Source organism: Macrobrachium nipponense, chromosome 2 (assembly GCF_015104395.2).
Source record: "Macrobrachium nipponense isolate FS-2020 chromosome 2, ASM1510439v2, whole genome shotgun sequence".
In the NCBI taxonomy this organism is placed as follows: Eukaryota; Metazoa; Arthropoda; class Malacostraca; order Decapoda; family Palaemonidae; genus Macrobrachium; species Macrobrachium nipponense.
In genome coordinates, this window is record NC_087201.1 from 160918382 (window position 1) to 160940641 (window position 22260).

Consider the following 22260-nt stretch of genomic DNA (forward strand, 5'->3'; position numbering starts at 1 on the left):
AAAGTTCAACAAAGTTTATTGTACATAATTATACATCACAAAAGGAAGAAAAAAAAATTACTCCAATAAATGAAAAACATCACATTGATGAAAAACACAACAGCAAAGAACTTCACCTAGAGTAGGAAAATAGAAATAGGCTAAGTCTCGAGTTCTCCACTTCACTTCCCATCTGCACAAATATGTCATCATCTCACAGAACAATTTTCCATTTAGATGACATTAGTCAAAAGCCAATAAGGATTTCACTACCTCAGCAAAATAAACCATACCCAGATGAAAGTCCTCGACATAAATGCAGCGACCAGATGGAATTGGGTAACAAACAGTAACAACCTCGAACAAATGTCCGTCCTCCTTGTACGCAAGAGAAAGCTGACAACCCAAGCGGTGAGTGACGGTGTTACAAAGGGAAGTTCATTCGTTTCTCAGCATACATTTGACGACTGTATACTCACCAAAGGCGACTTCCTGAGTCGCAATATCCCTCTTTCCTACTTTTTCCCACCGAGAGTCAGAGGCAGTGACTTTTTGAGCGTCATTAAGCCACTGGGTAACACCTCCTACATTTGTCTAAATTCAGAGTGGGATCAAGCACGAACATATCGTGAATTTTGCGTTTTTCTTCTTCTTTTAAGTTTTCTCTTAGCTCCAGAAGGGAATATGGTCATCTAACCCTCGTCTTGACACTAGATCAGTCACCCGGTACGTGACGGAATATATTTTTATTTACTTATTTTCATTTAATGCCTGTATTTTCAGTTCTTATGGTTTTCAGACTTACATACGTCACTCTTCCGTGTGAAGTTCTTTAATGTTTCCTACTCACGGAGCACACTGGATAAGTTTGGTAAAAAGCTCAGTCCCTAAAATGAGATATCCTTGTTAAATTTCCTCTTCTTATTAGTGTAATTCTAAGTGCTGGCTATGTTCTGTAAGCTCTGCCCTTATTTTAGCTCTTTTTAACTGAATCTTAATAAAAGCAAAAGTCCTAACTAAAAATAAAAGGCATAAGCGGTGTGTGCTGGTTTCCTGTATGTAGTTTACAGGGGTGGGCTTTTTATTCAATTGTTAATTTAGTTGTGCGTTAATTCACGTATAATGATTTCACTAAGAAGTGTAATTCATTTTAGCTGATATTAATAGTAACATTGTAACGTTAGATAAATGTGCCCCGCATCAGTTCCCTGAGTTCTGTTTTAACATGTTGTCATCATTCGTATTATACAACCTATATGATATCGGTACTGGGTCTACCTACACCCGGCTACAAGGACTAGAGATGAGGCCGCCGAGAGTCTGGTGTTTTAAGTAACTTGAACTCAGTTTCAAATCTAGTCCTGACATATTTTCATATGACTGACATGTTCATTTTCTTACCTCAAGACACCTTCTGTTTGACTATGAACAACTCAATATAACTCTTGGGTCAGAAAGTTTTTGGACCCCTCCAACTCTTCGTCACATCTCGTCAGTCATTGCAAAGTTGAAGGGTTGGGGGTGAATGTAGTGGTCCTTGCAGAAGGGGTTTCTCGGGCTTTCACTTGTGTCATGGAAGAGAGAACTTGGGGCACGCAGCAGCTACTTGACTGGTTTTGACTTTCTCAAATTTTATCCAACTCTTTTGCCTTTCGTTTCTCGAATAAAGAAGATTGTGTAAGGGATGCCAACTGTTGCTGCCGCAGCATAAACCCAATATAGCCCTCCACTTGTCAGATTATCTTGCAAAGGACTGAAGAGTTGCAGAACAGCAAAGGACTGCAGTCCGCTCATTGTTGAGCAGACACTCATTCCCTGCAGAGAAAATGAACGGTACATACTTAAATTGGAAACTTTAACAAAAAAACAGAAAAAAACATGAAAGTTGGCACACGACAGAATGGTGACACTGAAAAGCGCTGATGGTCAGCAGTAGTTCGTGCTCAACTGAAATATTTGAGAGGTAGGCCAGTTTAAGCTGACTAGTTAAATATTATAGACTGCTAGCAAATCATTTACCAGATATGCTTTGTTTAGTGGTCATGAATATCCATCTACCGTCCCCTATGGCCTTACTTTAGAATTCACCTCCAGTTTGAACTGTTTCCACGTTTCCTGACTCTGGCTTCTTCTACACACTTATACCCTCTAAGAGATACAGGTCTATTGCTTCCCTGTGGTCTTTTTGCAAAGCCCATGCACTTTTTATAGGGGTACGCAAAGACAATGGACAAGATAAAAGATACTGTATGGCTTGCAAATACTATGCCGATGTAGAACGCATAAAGTACAAATTGCGTATCGGCTTCAAGTAAATGAAACAAGAATTCTATGAACAAATCATGAAGTACTTTACCTGAGACCTGACATTTGCAGGGAAGTACTCTGAGCTGAAGATATATGGAATGGGTCCCGCGCCCGTTGATTGGCCTAATGCAGCCAACATGAGGCACGCCATAGGAACCCAGGACCAATTAAAGGTTTCTGCGCCAGCGCTGAAATATAACACATCTGTTACAAATGCTTATAGTATGCATCAGTAATGGTGCACTGTTGAAACCGTGGAAAAGACTATTATTTTATCTTGCTCTACATCAAGATACCCGATTCTTTCTACCTGGAGATTATTTTAACAATGTGGTTTCCTAGATTTGTAAGCGCTCTAAAACTGTACACTAAATGTGAACGTTCTTCTCAGTACAAAGAGAGAACTTGATTTTATTCTTAAGCGCTGAAATTATTAAATGTTACGAATTAAGTTCAAGTTCCCTTTATGAAATTTAGACTTTATGTCCTAATGTACTACCTGTTTACCTTGAGTTATTGTCGTAAGCAACTGTGGTATTTGACGTCACGGGAAGAAGGTTCTTAATATGTAGTTCTTGGTTCAAGTGACTATAATCCATTATGTAATAGTAAGAGCCGAGGCAGTAGTAAGCAACAGCTATGAGACAAAAGGAAGAGATGAGGCAATAGCGTCTCCCTATTTTGTCCAGCACTAGCATCATGATGGAGTTCCCGACGAGGAGCGCCACTGTAACTACTATGGCGCTCACGCTTCTGTTGACCTTCAGTTCAGAGGACTGCAACATGCGCACTGTGTTCGATTTCAGAACTTGCACCCCGCTAAAGTTGGCGATGAAGAAAAGGCAGAAAAGGACCAATAATGTTTTCAAGTATGATGGGTGCAAGAGTCCTCTGAAGCCTTCCCTTTTGCTGCCATTTAGTTCATTCATGTTTCTGATGTGTCTCAACTCCTCGTGGATGTCTGCGTTCGGACCACGAAGTTGGAGGAGCACTGCTAAAGCCTCTGTTTCTCTCTTATTGACAACTAGGTAAGCAGGGCTCTCAGGCACAGAGGGGATTATAAGGCAACAGTAAGTGAGCATGGTGCCACAGCTAACAAAAGCAACGTAGTACCAGGAGAACACAATGCCTAGGCCTAGTATGATGAGACTCCCCAACTGCGTCATAACGTTGACTATCACAGAAGCAGCGCCACGGGAATTGAGACCAGCAATTTCTACTATATAAGTTCTCGATGAGACTAACGTCATACCAAAGGCTACTCCTTCAAGGAATCTGAAAAGAGCAGAAAATTGAACAAGTTAGCTTGCATGTACATAGTGCTCTCTTTTGTACTTGTTTCCCTGGTGATAGCCCTATTTACACCGCAACATAGAGTAATGCAGGAATTAATCTCTTTATTGCCTTCATTTCTGTTCGCCTGATTGGTAAAATACTTTCATTTTTATCGTTAAATAAATTAGTAACAAACCAGGGATAGATACAGCCAGTTCAAAATCTGAATATTTGATTACCTGCCAAAGATGAGCATGTAGGAGTTATAGCTCAGCGCCACGAGAAGAGTGCCCAGGATTGTCGGTATACCAGCTGCTATCATCGACTTTCGCCTCCCTATGGTTCCCACGAGCCATCCAGCCAAAAGGTGTCCCGGCATTGAGCCCACAAAAACCATACTGGCTATGAGAAGTAGACTTAAGATTTTGTTGAGTTTCCAGAAGACGTTTCATTAAGATTTTAACTGTTAAGTAACAAAGACCTTGTATTATGTACTGTGCTTGAACATTTTCAATCAAGATTATCATTCGACTAACAGCAATTCCACATAGTCCAAAAAAAGCACTAACCTGTAATTGACACTCACCATATAATTTAGAGGATCTACTTGTAAAAGTGTGACATCTAAAACGTTAGGCAAGCAAAAAATAATGTAGCAGACAAGCACAGAAGTCCGTTAGTTGCTACTGTGTTCAAGTGGATTTTTATTTAAGGTAAAAAAAAAAAAGGTTACTCTTGCTGGGCTAAAATCAGCATATACTCAGAAACAAGTCCTTGCATTCAGCTCAAGACATCAGTTGCGACACCCAGAATCATTAATTGTTACCTCACAACAGCCAGACACCTGAACCTTCATCACAGGTAAAATACGACTGAATACTCTAAAGGCAACAGTGATCCCTTAAACAACTTACCAGTATTGCAGAAAATCAAACTAAGTTCATTAAAACAGGTGTGAGGTAATCTTCTATGTAATCAAATTAATTAAAGGGCATCACTCCATCAACAACTTTAAAAGTCTAAGTATTTCCCTGATTTCAGAAGTCTAAGTACTTCTCTAGTTCTAACTCACTCCAAGGAAATTGAAGGAAAACAGCTCAATTACCACTCTAAGTTTCTAGCTACATAAAAATATACTTACTTACGTATACTGGTGAAAAAGAAAACACTTATAAAAATTTTACATACAAAAATTTATTATTAAGCTCAAAATTTATAAGTGACACAACCACAGGGAAATTTACCGTTACTTGAAAACAAAGCAAAGTTTAATTAATTTTTTAATTAATTAAGTAAAACTAAATCAAAATTAATTCATCACAAAAATTCAAGAAAACTGATTAATTAATCAAAATTCAAGTGTTAGGCAATAATTGAAATTTGGAAATTAACTCACAAGTGCCAAACCACAATAAAACTTGAAAAGAATTTTAAGTAAATGCAAATTAATTCACAAGTGTTAAATTTAATTAAATGTGCAATGATTAAGCAATGAAAATAACTAAGTCAATTAAATTGTGAATGTAAATGAAAATAAAGAAAAATGTGGACAGTATCAAAATAAAAAGGCACACTTCAACAAAAAAATGAAAAAAAAAATGCACAAAAAATGAAACAAACACAAAACACTAAAATTTGCAATGTGTAAAAGTGTAAATCTTTTCACTCAAAACATTGTAACTATCAGTTTTTACCAAACCACTGTTCCTATCAGTTATTAGTTAACCACTGTTCCTTTCCGTTATTATTTGCAACTAATAAAAATATAACACACTTTACCTTTTTGGTATACCAACTTCTTTCTTTGCTGTAGTCTTGTTTTACACTTTCACAAAAACCAGGCGCTGTTACAATAACAATGTTTGTTCAGATTCCACAAAAAACACTATTTAACACTAAATAAACTCTAAGAAATATCAAATATGAAATTCTCAAGTAACGAGTGACCAATTTATAAGTACGAAATCGTTACGTTACTTTAAGATCAAAAGTGCTATGCGATGGAGAGAGAGGGAGAGAGAGAGAGAGAGATGTTAACGCCTCGAGAATCTAAGATCTAATCAAATTCTCTTCCTTTGTGGAAACTAGACAGGGGAGATGACAAAACGTTTTGAGACAATAATGCTTCCAGAAGCTTTGAAATCTTACGCAACTTTACGCACAAAATGTGTAACCTGCATGTGGCTTTGATAAAGACATACACGTATGAGACCAGTCTGTTAAAAAAAAGACATGTACTCTACTCAATTGATCGAAGCAGAACCCCTTATCTTACTTGATGACAGATTCTCAAAACACAAATGAAGTCTTAATCTCGCTTATCAAACGTGTTGACAGATTAGGAAAGCAAACGGATCTCGCAGTTCCTCTAATCTCACAGTGCTGACATAACAGGGAAACAATCGTAGTTTCAAATGGAGAAATAAAATCCCTCTCTTTCTACATTCTATGTTATATATATATTCTTTTACATTATGTTATGCAAAATCTGAACACACATTTAAAACATCCTATCTCTAAGCTATCTAGGAATCTGAAAAAATGTTGCACAATTCTACATAACATTTTATACAGTCACAGAGGAAATATATGCATTTTGAAAGTAGCAATATATAATATACCTCCCCCCAGAAGATTTTTTATCACAGTGTTGAATCCAACAATTTGCAACGAGATAAATAATCAGCAACTACATCGTTTTTGCCACTAATGTGCTGCACTCTTAAGTTATACTGTTGCAGGCACAAAGACCACCTGGTCAGTCTTTGATTATGGTTTTTCATTCTCTGGATAAATGATAGTGGATTGTGATCAGACAACACTAAAATTTTTTCATTCCTAGGTCTATTCACATATACTTCAAATTTTTTCAATTCTGTGATTAAGGCTAAAGTTTCCTTCTCGATTGTCGAGTATACTTTCTGATGTTTTTTCAATTTTGTGGACATGAAGCACACAGGATGGTAGATATTATTTTCATCTTCTTGAAGTAGAACAGCTCCAACGCCACAGTCCGACGCATCAACTTGTATCACAAATTTCTTGTCGAAGTCTGGAGCTTGAAGTACTGGTCTTGAAGTTAAAATGGTTTTTACCTTCTCAAAGGATTCTTGACACTCTGGAGTCCAAACAAACTTAGCTTTGGGACTAGTTAAGTCTGTCAAGGGAGCTACTACGGCTGAGAAATTTAGACAGAAACGACGATAGAATCCAGCCATGCCTAAAAATCTCTGTAGCTGTTTCCTGGTAGTAGGTGGGGTAGCCTTACGGATACCTTCTACATTAGCATTTACTGGAGCAAGAAGGCCTTTCCCAACTTCAAACCCAAGATACTGCACAGTTGCCTTTCCAAACTCACTCTTCTCTAGGTTGACTGTTAATCCTGCTTCATGTAGTTTCTTGAAAACTTTCCTCAGAATCTTCAGATGTTCTTCCCACATTGTAGAGTAAATCACGATGTCATCTAGGTATACTACACCTACTCCTATTGATCCTAGCAGTTGATCCATCACTCATTGAAATGTTGCAGGTGCATTCATCAGACCAAACGGCAGAACAGTATACTGATACAGTCCAAATAGAGTACTAAAAGCTGACAGCAACTTGGCATTCTCATCTAAGGGAATTTGATAATATCCTTTCAACAAGTCTATCTTGGAAACAAACTTGGCTTGCCCAATATTATCAAGTAACTGATCTATAAGAGGCAAAGGATAATTATCAGCCACACTGATAGAATTCAGTTTCCTATAATCAGTACACATCCTAAATGAACCATCTGGTTTCTTCACTAACACACATGGAGAACTGAAGTGACTTGAACTGGGTTCTGCTAATCCATGTTGCAGCAAATACTCAACTTCCTTCTTCAAAACATCTCGATGATAAGCAATCGGCTCTTTGCCTGAAAGGTCTTCCATCTTCTTGAATCTTGATTTCATGCTTGGTCAGATCAGTACGTTTAGGCACATCTGCAAAAATTTCTGGAAAACTTCTAATTACTTCACTTTAGTCTTCACCTTGTTCAACACTCAGATGTTCCAGTTTATCCTCCAAATGCTCCAAAATTGAAGAATTATTCATCTTGCTTGCAGCTCCCAATTCGTAGCCATCATCGTCTTCTGTAGATAAAGTTGTTTGGGTTACTGACACAGTTTCAGTTTTAGTTTCTGAGAAATAAGGTTTCAAGAGGGTCACATGTATCTTCTTTTGTCTTCTTCTTCTTTCTGGTGTTTCAATCACATAAGTTCTATCACTTAACTTCTGAATTATCTTGTAAGGACCTTGAAATTTATTAGTGAGGGGAAATCTCTTGACAGGTAAGAACACTAACACTTGTTGACCAACACTAAAACTTCTTAGCTTAGTCTTAGTATCAAATCTCCTTTTCATTTTCTCTTGACTCATTTTCAAGTTTTCTAAAGAGAATTTTCTAATCTCTTTCAACCTTTTCCTTAAGTTCTTCACATACTTTCCTTGGCTTTCCTCTTGAATTTCTTCCCAATTTTCTGCAAGAATCTTCAACGGTCCTCTCACTTCTCTTCCAAAAATCATCTCATTAGGTGAACATCCCTTACTTTCTTGATAAGCACTCCTAACTTAAAACAACATTAATGGTAAACCAACATCCCATTCTCTTCCTGACTCAGAACAATACTTTGTCAGCATACTTTTCAATGTTTGATGGAACCTTTCCAAGGCACCTTGAGTTTCTGGATGATAAGCAGTGGATAACTGTTGTTTCACTCCTAAAAAATTCATCACATCCTGGAATAACTTTAAAGTAAAGTTTGTTCCTCTATCACTTTGTACTATTTCTGGTATACCAAACTTTTTCAGCAACTATCTTGGCAGATATGTTTCTAACAGGGATTGCTTCTGGATATCTTGTCACAGGACACATTAATGTTAACAAATACTCATTTCCCTTCTTTGTCTTTGGCAGCGGTCCAACCATGTCTATAATCACTTTGCTAAAGGGTTCTCCTCTAACTTCTATAGGTTGTAGGGGGGCTTTCTTGATGGTTTCATGCGGTTTTCCAGCTATAAAACCTGCTAACATCTTTGTGAAGCCCAGGCCAGAGAAAATATTTCATGATCTTCTCCACAGTCTTCCTGATTCCCATATGTCCAGACTCATGAGCTACTGCAACCACTTGCTTTCTCAATGGATATGGAATCAAAATTTGATGATATTTGCCCCATACAGCATCTCCTGGTATATCTGTAGGTCTATACTTCCTCATCAGCAAACCTTCCTTCAGATAGTAACAGGTAGGAGTTTGTTGCATCTCCTCTCGATCAACAACTCTGAAGAACAAATCAGTTAACGATGCATCCTTCTTCTGCAAGTCCATCAGCTTCTCTCTTGTCACTTGACCAACTTCAAGGGTTGAATTCTCAATATCTGCTAACTCAGCTACTGTAGTTTCACTACTGTCTTCAGTAACACTTTGACTACTCGGAGTCTCTTCAGGAACATCAGGTTTTTCCTCTCCGTCGTCGTCGTCTTCTTCATCTTCTTGGGAAATCTCTTCTTGGTCAGCACTATGGGAAACTTCACTTCCCTGGAATAATTCTTCTAAGCACAAAGATCCTTCACTTGATCCTTCTTGGGTGTGTAAATCCTCAGTTTCTTCACTTGCAGTCATACTTCTGGTAGTTACATAACTAGGAAACAGGTGGGGGTTAGTCTTCTCCAACTCTACTGTAGGACTAATCCTCAATGGTTTGTCTGTCACTACAGGACAATGAATAAATGGCACACCACCAACTTCATTCCCCAACAGAACATGTACACCTTCCACAGCCAGTGAGTCCTTTACAGCAAAATCAACATTCCCTGTCACCAATTCACATGACAGGTGTAAGCGGCAAATAGGAGTTACTTCCTCTCCTGCTATACCCTTCAAAATAACTGAATCTCCTGTGAGACTTCTCCAACTGAGGGTGAGAACCACGTACTACCACACTATGGTTACTCCCTGTATCATGTAATATCTTGACTGGTACCTGCATACTTCCTTCTTGAGTTGACAGCATACCCTCATAGATATGTGGCTTAAAAGCCTCCACACTGCTAAGCCACTCACTGCTTGAGGTAACATTTCCACTGGTTGCTAAACATTCAGCTTGTTTAGTTTCATTCTTCTCTGGAGTCTGATTCTTTCCCACACTGCTATTCGTAGTTTGTTTCACCTGGTCACCTTTCACTACTTGACCAACTGGCTTTGACTGCTGTTGATTCCGGTAACACTCTTGACTATAGTGTCCTACTCTTCCACACTTGAAACAGACAACATTAGGTTTCTGTAACTGTCTTGAAAAACTGGATGAGGATTTCACATTAGCTTGCTGAGTTGTATTACCTTGTGTACTCTTGGTAGTATCACTTGTAGGTTTCCCATTAAATTTGTTCCTGTTATTTGGATAAGACTTAAAACCTGGGCGTTGTTGACTCTGGTACTTGACATTGTAATTACGTTTACTACTGATTATATTGTAATCTTCACTCAGTGTAGCAGCTTTGTCAAGTTTCTTCACCTCTCTCTCTCTTAAATAGGCTCTTATATGTTCAGGAATTCCTTTAAGATACGTTCAAGAACAAGTAACTTTTCTAACTCATCAAAAGTTTTAACTTTAGCAGCTTCTACCTAACGTTTGAAACACCTTCTCACTTTGTAAGCATAATCTAAGAATGTTCCCTTCTCATCTTTTCTTAAATTTCTGAATCTTTCATTGTAGTACTCTGGGGTCATCTGGTAAACTTATAGCATACTGCGTTTAAGTACCTTGTAGTCTTTACACTAATCAGCTGTTAAGGCTAGATAAGCACTTCTCCCTTTACCAATCAAGACACTTTGTAGCAAAACTGACCATTTATCTTCTGGCCATCCCATACCTGAAGCCACTTTCTCAAAGTGATCAAAAAACTCATCTGGAGCTTCTTCAGTAAACTTAGGGATTAACTTCTGTACATCAAATAAAGGGTCTTGATTACCTTGGTTAGGGTTAGACGGTGTTACAGGTAATGTGGATCTAGCTCTTATCAATTCCATTTCCCTTTCATGTCTTGTGATTTCTCTTTCCTCTTCTGCTGCTTTTTCTTCTTCTCTTTCTCTTCTTTCTTGTTTTTACCTGTCTATTCTTTCTCTTTCAGCTTGCATTTTCAGCTTAATCAAATTCTCTTCTCCTTCAATGCGTCTAAGCTCTAACTCTGCATCACTTTTCTCTTTCTTTTCTGCTTGTTTATTTATGAGATAAGCACGTACTACATTCAACAACTCTTGAGCCAATTCTAACTCATCTTCATCAGTTATTCTACCAGAGTTTATCAATGATTCCATAGCAATACATCTTATTTGTGCCTTTACCATACTAGTAGACACATAACCACCACATGCCACTGCTAAAGCACTACTTGGATGGAAGGGGCTGCTAAAAATTCCTGAACCTTGAACTGAGCCATTTTCCTCTAAGTTATCAATTCAATACAATAAATGCAAAACAAAATTATATGGTCACTCTCCTAACAAAATATATCCCTAACACCACCAGTATATACTAGAGTGATAATGAAATCTGCTTTCCCGGGTCTCTGAGCACCATTAATACATGTTACTAAGTGCCAAGTATCTGGTTACTACACTTACCATTCATTAACTGATACCTCAAAAAAGCCAGACACCTGAACCCTCATCACAGGTATTAAACGACTGAATACTCTAAAGACAACAGTAATCCCTTAACAACTTACCAGTATTGCAGAAAATCAGACTAAGTTCATCAAAACAGGTGTGAGGTAATCTTGTAAGTAATTAAATTAATCAAAGGGCATCACTCCATCAACAACTTTAAAAGTCTAAGTATTTCCCTGATTTCAGAAGTCTAAGTACTTCCCTGGTTCTAAGTCACTTCAAGTATGTTGAAGGAAAGCAGATCAATTACCATTCTAAGTTTCTACCTAACATCAATATAATCAAATGCAAATATACTGGTTAGAAATGAAATACTTATAAAAATTTTAAATACAAAAATTTATTATTAAATTCAAAATTTATAAGTGAAATTCACAATATCAGGGAAAATTACTGTTACTTGAAAACAAAGTAAAGTTTAATTAATTCTTGAATCAATTAAGTAAAATTAAATCAAAATTAATTTATCACAAAATTCAAGAAAATTAATTCAATTGAAATTCAAAAGTGTTAGGCAATAATTGAAATTTGGAAATTAATTCACAAGTGCTAAACAATAATAAAACTTGAAAAGAATTCTAAGTAAATGAAAATTAATTCACAAGTGTTAAATTTAATTAAATGAGCAATGATTAAGCAATGAAAATAACTAAGTCAATTAAATTGTGAATGCAAATGAAAATATAAAATAAAAAGGCACACTTCAACAAGAAAATGAACAAATACACAAAAAATGAAAGAAACACAAAAAACAAAAATTTGCAATGCGTAAAAGTGTAAATCTTTTCACTCAAAACATTGTAACCATCAGTTTTTACCAAACCACTGTTCCATTCAGTTATTAGTGTCTTACCAACCCATCATAACCATCTGTTATTAGTTATTAGTTAACCACTGTTCCTATCCGTTATTAGTTAACCACTGTTCCTTTCCGTTATTAGTTGCAACTAATAAAAATATAACACTTTACCTTTTTGTTATACCAACTTCTTTCTTTGCTGCAGTCTTGTTCTACACTTTCACAAAAACCAGGCGCCGTTACAACAACAATGTTTGTTCAGATTCCACAAAAAACACTATTTAACACTAAATAAACTCTAAGAAATATCAAATATGAAATTCTCAAGTTACAAGTGACCAATTTACGTTACGTTAATATAATCTCAAGGATGGAGAGAGAGAGAGAGAGAGAGAGAGAGAGAGAGAGAGAGAGAGAGAGATCTGAATGCCTCGAGTATCGAAGATGTAATGAAATTCTTCTCCCTTGCAGAAACTGGACTGGGATGACACAAAACGTTTTTGGCACAATTCTTTCTAGAAGCTTTGAAATCTTACGCAACTTTACATACAAAATATGTAACCTGCATGTGGCTTTGACAAAGACATACACGTATGAATCCAGTCTGCTCAACAGACATGTACCCGATTGAAACGGAGGCTGAGCGATAATTAAGACTGACATGTTTTGATAACAACACGAAGACTCAATTCGATCGCTTATCAAACGTGTTGACAGATTAGGAAAAACAACTCTAGCTCTGAACGGACAAAGACAATCTCTCTCTTTCTACATTCTACATTATATATATAATATATATATATATTCTTTTACATTATGTTATGCGAAATCTGAACACACATTTAAAACATCCTATCTCTAAGCTATCTAGGAATCTAAAAAAATGTTGCACAATTCTACATAACATTTCAAAGAGGGGAAATATGCATTTTGACAGTAGCAATATATAATATTATATATATATATATATATAGATATATATATATATATATATATATATATATATGATTCTGGGTGTCGCAACTGATGCCTTGAAAAGCCTTTGAAGATGACTGCTATAAAAAAAAATAATGGTGGAAAATTTACATGTAACTGAATTTCTCTAGTTCTGAACTTGTTCTGACATTCCTCACCAAGGAGACTGGGCTGTAGTTACTATTTTGGATAAGAGAAGGAGAAGGTTTGCAAGGACTTGTCCCTGAGTATATGGTGATTTTAGTCCAACGGGCACAAACTCAACGCAATGGGTTATTTTTTAACTGGTTTCAAGTATCTTCTTGCTTCGTCTGACGTTCCTTAAAGCTTCCATTATCCTAAAAGACCTATGCACTAGCAAAATCAATTACATAATAAGGCAGCAGCCCTCAACGTTTAGTTAGGTACACTATCACTTAGCTTTCCCAAGAATCGTAGTGCAATACTTCCTGAAGTAAGCTTTCCTTTTGGGTGGGGTTGGTAATTAAAACAGCTATTTATCATTAAAGACAGAGTACCCCTTGAATCAATGGTAACTTTAGCAACCCGGGCCCAGAAAATGAATATATTCCTCATTATAGTCTGCAGCGAACCATGTTCTCAGCGCGAAATGCTCTATTTAAAGAGGTCTTGCCCGCAGACGTTCCAGGACGAAGCTAAAAAAGTAACTGAGATTGTCAAAGCCATTTTTTTCGTTAGCTAGCCTCATACCAGAGCCTATATTTGGCTTTTCTCTCTTAACATATTTCATATAATTATAAAATAAACAATTGACCAGTTATTACTGTGCTCTAAGCTAATACCTTTTCGTTGAACTAAACGCGTAAGACTATACTCTGTTTTTTTCCATCTGTCCATTCACCTGTGGTGGTCGCGCATGGTAACATTGCATCCCGGGCTTTTAACCCCTAAACGCCGAAGCGGTAAAAAAAAAAATGTCTCCCATGTGCCGGAGGTGTTTCAGAGTGAGCGCGGAAGCGGAAAAAATATTTTTTTTCCAAAAAACACAGCGCGCTTAGTTTTCAAGATTAAGAGTTCATTTTTGGCTCCTTTTTTTGTAATTGGCTGAAGTTTAGTATGCAACCATCAGAAATGAAAAAAATTATCATTATCATATATAAATAATGCGGTATATGATAGCGCAAAAATGAAATTTCATATATAATTGTATTCAAATCGCGCTGTGCGCAAAACGGTTAAAGGTAACAAGTTACTTTTTTTTCGTTGTAATGTACACTAAATTGCAATCATTTTGGTATATAAGAAATTGTAAAACGATAAAAGCAACACAGAGAAAATATTATCACAAAATTATGCATAAATTCGTAACGCGCGGACATAAAAAAAATATATTTTTTTTAAATTCACCATAAATCTAAATATTGTTATAAAGACTTCGAATTTGTTTCAAGATGAACTTAAATGATGGAATATTACGATACTGTAAGAGTTTTAGCTTACAATTGCAGTTTTCGACCATTTCGGACGAGTTAAAGTTGACCAAATGTTGAAATTTTTTTATAAATTTTTTTATATGCAATTATTTCGGAAATTAGAAAAGCTACAACCTTCAAATATTTTTCCTTTTATTCTACATGAAATTGCGCACATTTTCATATATAAAACTCTATGAAATGCCTAATATGAAACGGAGCAAATTTTCCGAGAATGCGATGTACGCATTTCGGAGATTTATGGCGGAGAATCCGCGCGCGGAGGGAAGGAAAGTTTATTTCATAAATTCACCATAAATCGAAATATTGTGCTAGAGACTTCCAACTTGTTGCAAAATGAAGGTAAATGATTGAATATTACTAAAATATAAGAGTTTTAGCTTACAATTGCGTTTTTCGACCATTTCGGTAGACTCAAAGTTGACCGAACGTGGGTTTTTTTTCTATTTATCGTGATTTATATGCAAAAATTTCGAAAATGAGAAAAGCTACAACCTTCAATTATTTTTTGTTGTATTCTAAATGAAATTGCGCACATTTTCATATATAAAACTTTATGTAACGGCTAATTTAAAATGGTGGAAACATTACCACAATCGCACGTATGATTTTTTCGGAAGAGTTGCCGCGCGGACGTAAGGAAAATGTTATTTTTTTCATAAATTCACCATAAATCGAAATATTGTGCTAGAGACTTCCAATTTGTTACGAAATGAAGGTAAATGATTGAATATTACTAAAATATAAGAATTTTAGCTTACAATTGCGTTTTTCGACCATTTCGGTAGAGTCAAAATTGACCAAAGGTTGAAAATTTGTCACTTATCATTTTTTATATGAAAATATTTCAAAACTGTTAAAAGCTACAACCATGGGTTGTTTTTAGTTGTATTGTGCATGAAATTGCGCACATTTCCATATATAAAACTTTATGTAACGGCTAATCTTAAAATGGTGCAAACATTACCACAATCGCATGTATGATTTTTTTCGGAAGAGTTACCGCGCGGACGTAAGGAAAATATTTTTTCATAAATTCACCATAAATCGAAATATTGTGCTAGAGACTTCCAATTTGTTGCAAAATTAAGGTAAATAGTTGAATATTACTAAAATATAAGCGTTTTAGCTTACAATTGCGTTTTTCGACCATTTCGGTAGAGTCAAAGTTGACCGAAGGTTGAAATTTTGGCACTTATCCTTATTTATATGGAAATATTTCAAAACTGATAAAAGCTACAATCATGAGTATTTTTTAGTTGTATTTTAAATGAAATTGCGCACATTTTCATATATAATACTTCATGTAACGGATAATTTAAAACGGTGCAAAAATTATGTAAAGTGACGAAATAATTTTTGAAATGTGTCACTGATACTTTTTAGTGCGATAAGAAAGAAATTCGCGCTTGCGCGCCTGCGTAACGATTGTAAACAAAACAACGCCTTGATCCGTGAACTCCCAGCATCCCCCAAGGCGCGTGATTCAAAAGTTTTCGGTTGGTAGGCCTATAAGTATTTTTCTGCGAATTTTTAAAAAAACTTTTTTGAGTCGACGTATGGTACGTCCATTCGGCATACGGGAGACATTTTGACTCGACGTTTAATACGTCCATTCGGCGTTTAAGGGTTAAATAGTTACGCTATGCGTAAGTTTTAGGTAAATAAAAGGATATCTGGGTGTACATTTGCTACTGAAAAGTGTTTTAATAATTTACTGTATGGGAATTACACCGTTAATATTCGAAATAGGATATTATTTAAAGCCCGGGATGCAGTGTTACCATGCGCAAACACCACAGGCAGATGGACATGGATAAAAACGGAGTATAGTGAGCTCTAGTGTGTTACAATAGTAAGTATGAATAACAACTAAGAGAGAGAGAGATTTCCTTCGAATCTATAGCTTTCACGTACATATCATATCCATCTGCACGCTGTCTAAATGGATTTCGGTGCCGTAGATCGTTGAATTAGTCTCACTCATATGCACAGCAAACACGTTGGGCCAAGCAAGCATCATCCCTCCAGCAGACGTGTACCCAACGCCAACACCAATAACCAGCAGAAACTGAAAGAGTGAGGCAGCGCTCAAAACAATGACAAGACGTAATATGTGTTTGGACCACACGATAAAGAGATCCAGGGGGAAGTGGGAGACACCCTCACAGTTACGCTAAGAAGTTATGATGAGAGGGGATGAATGGCAAGATGGAAAAAGCAAAGGTGGAAATAGAGGCACAGTAAAATGATTAAACAGTAGGTGAACCTATTCCAGTGACGTTATGTAGTATCTAAATGGTATCATTCTAAAAAGGTCTCAGCGTTATTTACTATGCATGACGAGAAATGGTAGAGCACCACCTTTAACGTCAAACGGGCTGCACAAAAATTAAGTGTCACTCCATATTCTTACCAATTTCAAGCGTCGTATTCGACGTAGAGCTGGCGCCTCTTCTTCCTTTTCTTCTTCTTCATATCTGCTTCCATTGACAGCGGTCTCTGAAAATCTGCATAAATTAATTATCTGTTTTTGTTAGATTCTGGTGAAAACTACAACACAAGCAAGAACAGTGTTATTACTAATTGTATTACATAAAAATCTCACAATCTCACGAGTCATTGAAATGGTGAAGAAATCCACAATGATGTCTGAAAACGGAAGCTTTCGAGAAATTTCTCGACTTTCGTTTTATTTATATTCTTAATTATGTATTTGCCCTCGCATTATTATGGATTTCTTCGCCACTAATTATGATAATAAATTTGTAAGCCTCACAAAATATAGCAAATAGTTATCCTTTGAAATCTTCACATGATTCTTTTTTTTTTTTTTCTTAATCTCTCACGTCAACCACCACTAACGCTTTAATTTCAAGCCTGTGACTATAGGTTTATGGGTCTAGAATCTCCCGTCAGTGACGCTAAAGTACTGATAACTCATCCTTCAGCTTCTAGTATCATGCTGTGATACATATAGCGTTCAATTACACTGATTTTTTCCTTCTCTTCAGTTACCTCACGTCTTGTCAAGAGTGTTTACTAACCTTTTTTCACGCAGTCAGCTTCCCTACCTGGGAGACTTTTCATGTTTGTTTTTTTTTTCCTCTGACTGATGTGGGACGAAGCGAAAACCTCTCAAATTTTATTGGTAACAAGATGACACAAATGATTCCACAGCCAGCATTGTCGATATTTTCTCTATCCCAATTCCTTTTCAATTACCCCCGGCAAAATTCTTACCCTTACAAGTCTTTCAGACGTTGCAATGCAATACTTTCTATTTAAATTTTCACAATAACGTTGGTGCTTTGTTCACCAGCGCCATGATCTCATGGTCAGATGTCGGCGGGTGTTTATCAACTTTATCAACTTTTATTCCCGAGTCATACGTATGTCACTTCTTTTGTTTTCCAACCGTTGGTCTCACTTCCAATGTCCCTCTTTCAATCGGTCTAAAGAACTGACGCTGCTTCCTATCAGTATTTCTTTCTAGCTAGGCATAGCAGTATATCGATGTTTTGATGAAAATGTTGTCGCTTACAAAGAGAAAACCTGAAATGGTAATTTTGTTTCCTACTGGAAAAAAAAAAAAAAAAAAAAAAGAATCATGTTCCTCTGCCGTACTACAATTATTGTTAACCTCTGCAAGTCAAAATTTCAATTGACATTAAAGTTTATTAGACCTTCTAAAGACTGTATAGTAAAACGACGCTAGAATAACATGAAATGAAGCTTAACAAAATTAGCGGTTTGTTCAGCGATAACAGCGACAAGCGATGAGTTTAGTTTCCATATTAGGAAAATTTTATTGTCATGCTCTTTGAAAAGTACAGGGTGTCCATAAAGTCTCAGTACCATTACAAGCATTTATATATTGTAATGGTACTGGGACTTTATGAACACCCTTGTATAGTAATGCATTTTTATAAGCTTGCTTTTTCCTACCTTCCATAATGGAAATGTTCTTTCTTTTGTATTTAATATTTGCTCCTGATCTGGGGAAAGATAATGAATAATGTAACAAAGTTGGCATATATCAACAAATTGCGTCACTGCTGCTAGCCGAGCAGAGAAAAGATGTACGATAAAACTTAGTAACTTGGAGTTGATTCTTTTATGTTAATTGACAGTTATCCTGGTGAACGGAATCATCATTTTTCACTTGAAATTATTGTCCTTTCTCTCCTTGGAGTGTGAGCTTCAGTTGCTATGTGGTGTGAATTTTACATTCGCTTTGCTGCATCTTTTACAGAGTGCGATTTAAACAACTATGCACATTGTGGATCCGTTGTCTTCTTAGATAACGGCGTTTTCCTTCTCGCCATTGGATCGTTTCAGACTGAAGATCGTACTATATGTCCCTTCTTTCTTTGCTGCAAGAAAGCACTTTCTTATATACAAAATAAAGAAACAACGCTTAAAATCTAGGTCAGTTGTCGCCAGTCAGAACATTTTGTTCGAAAGAGGTATTAGGCTACATGGAGAACAATTAACGGGTCTGGGTATTCATGAATTTTAAATTGAATAATTCCACTACAACAGTTCCCTCCCACCCACCCCACCCCCCCACCCCTTCTCTCTCTCTCCTCTCTCTCTCGTCTCTCTCTATCTCTCTCTCTCTCTCTGGGTACAAGTAAGGAAAGGAAAGGCGAAGCAATGGCAAGACTTTCGAAGTTAAGTTCGGACGAATAATATCGTCTAGAGCAGTGGTTTCCAAACTTTTCCTGCTCGTTACCCACTTTTCATAAAGGATACGTGGTGTATGACCCACCGCCAAGCATAACCCATGTATGTATGTATTTTATACATATCCTCAGATTATGGCCCCCAGTTTGGGAACCACTGGTCTAAAGTAGACGTTTCTCAGGTTGCATGATGTTTTTTCATTTCATCTTCTAATTCTAAATCAAAATATAAAACAAGCGGCGACTGCGTTCTTTTCATGCTTGCTGTAAGGTCTAACTTATTCTCTTGACCTTGGACTAAGGAATACCAGGTCTTCTCACTCGCAAGTAAATTGGGGGTGGGATGGAGATTGAGTCGTGACGGGATGGGGTTTCTGCTTGCTTTTTTCATTATTTAACGTTATGATTCGTTCTTTATCAATAATATCACGTAGCTACTCCGTTAAGGAAGAAGTGTCACAGTGTTCACTTTCCACGAAAGTGATGGAGGAGAGAATCAAGTATGTCAGAATGCAAAGTTGAATGGATTTTGCTCTCTCTCTCTCTCTCTCTCTCTCTCTCTCTCTCTCTCTCTCTCTCTCTCTCTCTCAGGTTTGACTGGATTTATGAAAATTTGGTCTGAGGACTTGGCACTAGAACCATTTGGTTATTCAGTACCTCTCTTAGAGCTAGATAATAATTTTTCTCTTTTCGGTTATGCTTTTCTCATATATTCCCGTTTTGGTAATATTCTGGATTTTTTTTTTATTCAGAAGAGCGAAATGGGTAGTTTGCGCACCGTCCAATATGTTACCTGTAGCCTACCATATGAGATCGGTTTAGACCTATAAAACAAAACACGCCTGATTCTAATCTGCAGAACAAGGATACCACTAATTGATATAATATTCTTCGTAACGTTGTCCGATGAGCTTTGTACAAATCAAACAACTTTTTGGACGAGCATTTAGATTCGAAACTGTGGCCAAATGATCGATTTTCGCTTGCAGAGACTAAAAGGGGAGTGGTTGGAGAACGGGTGGCCGTTGTACATATTGCTGTGAGATTCCATTACGGAGCTTGACCGGTTGTTATGGTGTTGTTCATTCCTTGGATTTTGAAACATCAATTTATATGGGCTATTGATCTGTTTAATTTCATCTGTCTGCCGTTGCCGAAAGAACGAATGAGGTGAGTATTTTATTTGTTTATGTTTTCACTACTACAGCTTCCCAAGCAACATGGCTACCCAAATTATTGTGATAGGAGGAAGCCAACCGAAGTGGTTTAACGGAAGGGGGTGAAGTATCGGCATGGCTGAAGAAAGTGAAGTCGTTTTTAGAGAGCGGAGTGGGCGTTACGTTGGCGGGGGGCCGGGGGGGGGGGGGGGGGGGGGGGGGGGGGCGGAGCGGAAAGATGATTTTAAGTAAATCGGAGGGTAGGTATTAGCCTATTTGATTAAACCCATTTGTATTGTATGAATTTGTAGTTAGCCTATCGTTTTTTTTTTCTTCTTCTTTTTTTAAGGAGGCGGGCGGGCGAAAAGATGATTTGGCACATTTTAAGTAAATCGGAGGGTATTATAGCTAGGCCATTTGATTAAACCCATTAGTATTGCATGAACTTGTAGATAGCCTATCGTTTTCTTACTTTTTTTTTAATTTGTTCTTAACTTTTTCATCGTTTCTATCAGATGAGGATTTTTCGAGTCAGTGGACCCCACCCGTAGGCTATATCTTGTAATTTTAGGGGTCCTAGTTACGAAAGTGTGGGGGGGGGGGGGGGCTCCGCTGTGGGGTGAAGCACAAAACGAGTAAAATACCAGGACCTCTATCCAACTGATAGTTCCCATGCATATTAAGTTCATGGAATGTTAATAAACCATCATGCACAAGGGTATAGGCTAAGGACCTGTTACCCTATAGGTATAGGTTAGGGTATAGTAGGTGTAGCTACTACAATTGGTGAAATCGTTTGCTTCAAAGACACGAACGTCAGAAACGCTGAAAGCTCTTATTAAAACAGGAAACTTTTATTTTCAAGTTCAAAACGCTGTAATGGTTTAAAAGTAATATTTTACCGATCGATAAATTTCTCACCTTACAGTAAGTCTTCCTGTTTCCTCGGTAAGTGGCCATAAGCTTTCCTAAGCATGTACTCTAACCACATCAGTGACCATTCATCATGACTTGTATCGTCATCATGACTTCGTATCGTATTATAACGTTATGGCTCAGAAAATACAAAGATTAACATACAATGTGTAAGTTGTGTAGTGACCGTTGGCCTCCGTTGATCTCAGAGATATCGAGAGGTATAGGAAAGATTTGTTTGAAATTTAAGTTTACGTAACCTTGGTACGTGACTTACGAATTATTCTATAAATCTATAAATAGGTAACGACTAGTATACACAACAAGAACAGGTTTTAGATATTCCGAGATATTCAATTTAGAAAGCCGAATATATATATATATATTATCTTCGAATAGGTCTGATCGGTTGGGGATAGCAAAAATTTACTCTATACCAGCCGAATCTGAAATGAAAACTACGGTGGTTTTAAGGAACACGTATTTTAGCATTCGTAATTATTCTCCGCTATAGAATATATCTTAACCTAGTTATGCCATTTATAGTTCTTTTCTTTTTATCTAAGCTTCAACCTACAGAGATTTCCACCCAGAATAAAGTCAAGGTCGTGATGAAAGAAAACTGTGCTCGTAAGAAAAATGTACCGACAGCTTTCTTCCTTTTATAAAGTACTTATATTTGACAAACTTTAGTACTTACGCTTTCCATTTAATCCCATGTTGAATTGCGCTACTTTGTGCCGTTAATCTTAGATGTCAGTGATAGGAGCAGGGATCACGACTTGATCGTAAGGCTGTGATGGCCACACTAAACTGAAGGATTAGCTTGACGGCAGGAGAGCCTTGCCCCTTAACAATGACTCGTGCAGTCTTTACTCTTGTACGTACTTATTTAAACTCTCCACCACAGTCGCCATCAAGTCTACACACATTGAAATTAAAGAAATAAAGACATTGCAGGATTAGACGCAGTCAACCACCTCAATACTAGAGAAATTTGCTACTACTCATCAT

At 36.9% G+C, this 22260-nt stretch overlaps 1 protein-coding gene across 5 annotated transcripts; it reads right to left on the reverse strand.

The window, feature by feature from the left end:
* Positions 1–22260, reverse strand: LOC135221098 (facilitated trehalose transporter Tret1-like). 5 transcript variants are annotated; one of them, XM_064258902.1, is made up of 7 exons: positions 21947–22260; positions 16903–16996; positions 16404–16557; positions 3801–3959; positions 2794–3561; positions 2336–2474; positions 1–1794 (listed from the first exon to the last, which is right to left on the reverse strand). In XM_064258902.1, exons 4-7 carry the CDS (start codon positions 3956–3958, stop codon positions 1612–1614), a joined length of 1248 nt encoding a protein of 415 aa, XP_064114972.1. In that variant the 5' UTR covers position 3959; positions 16404–16557; positions 16903–16996; positions 21947–22260; the 3' UTR covers positions 1–1611. The 5 variants fall into 5 exon arrangements, with proteins under 5 accessions (XP_064114972.1, XP_064114969.1, XP_064114968.1 ...); XM_064258899.1 differs by having other exon boundaries at positions 3801–3963; positions 21947–22258; XM_064258898.1 differs by having other exon boundaries at positions 3801–3963; positions 16903–16988; positions 21947–22257.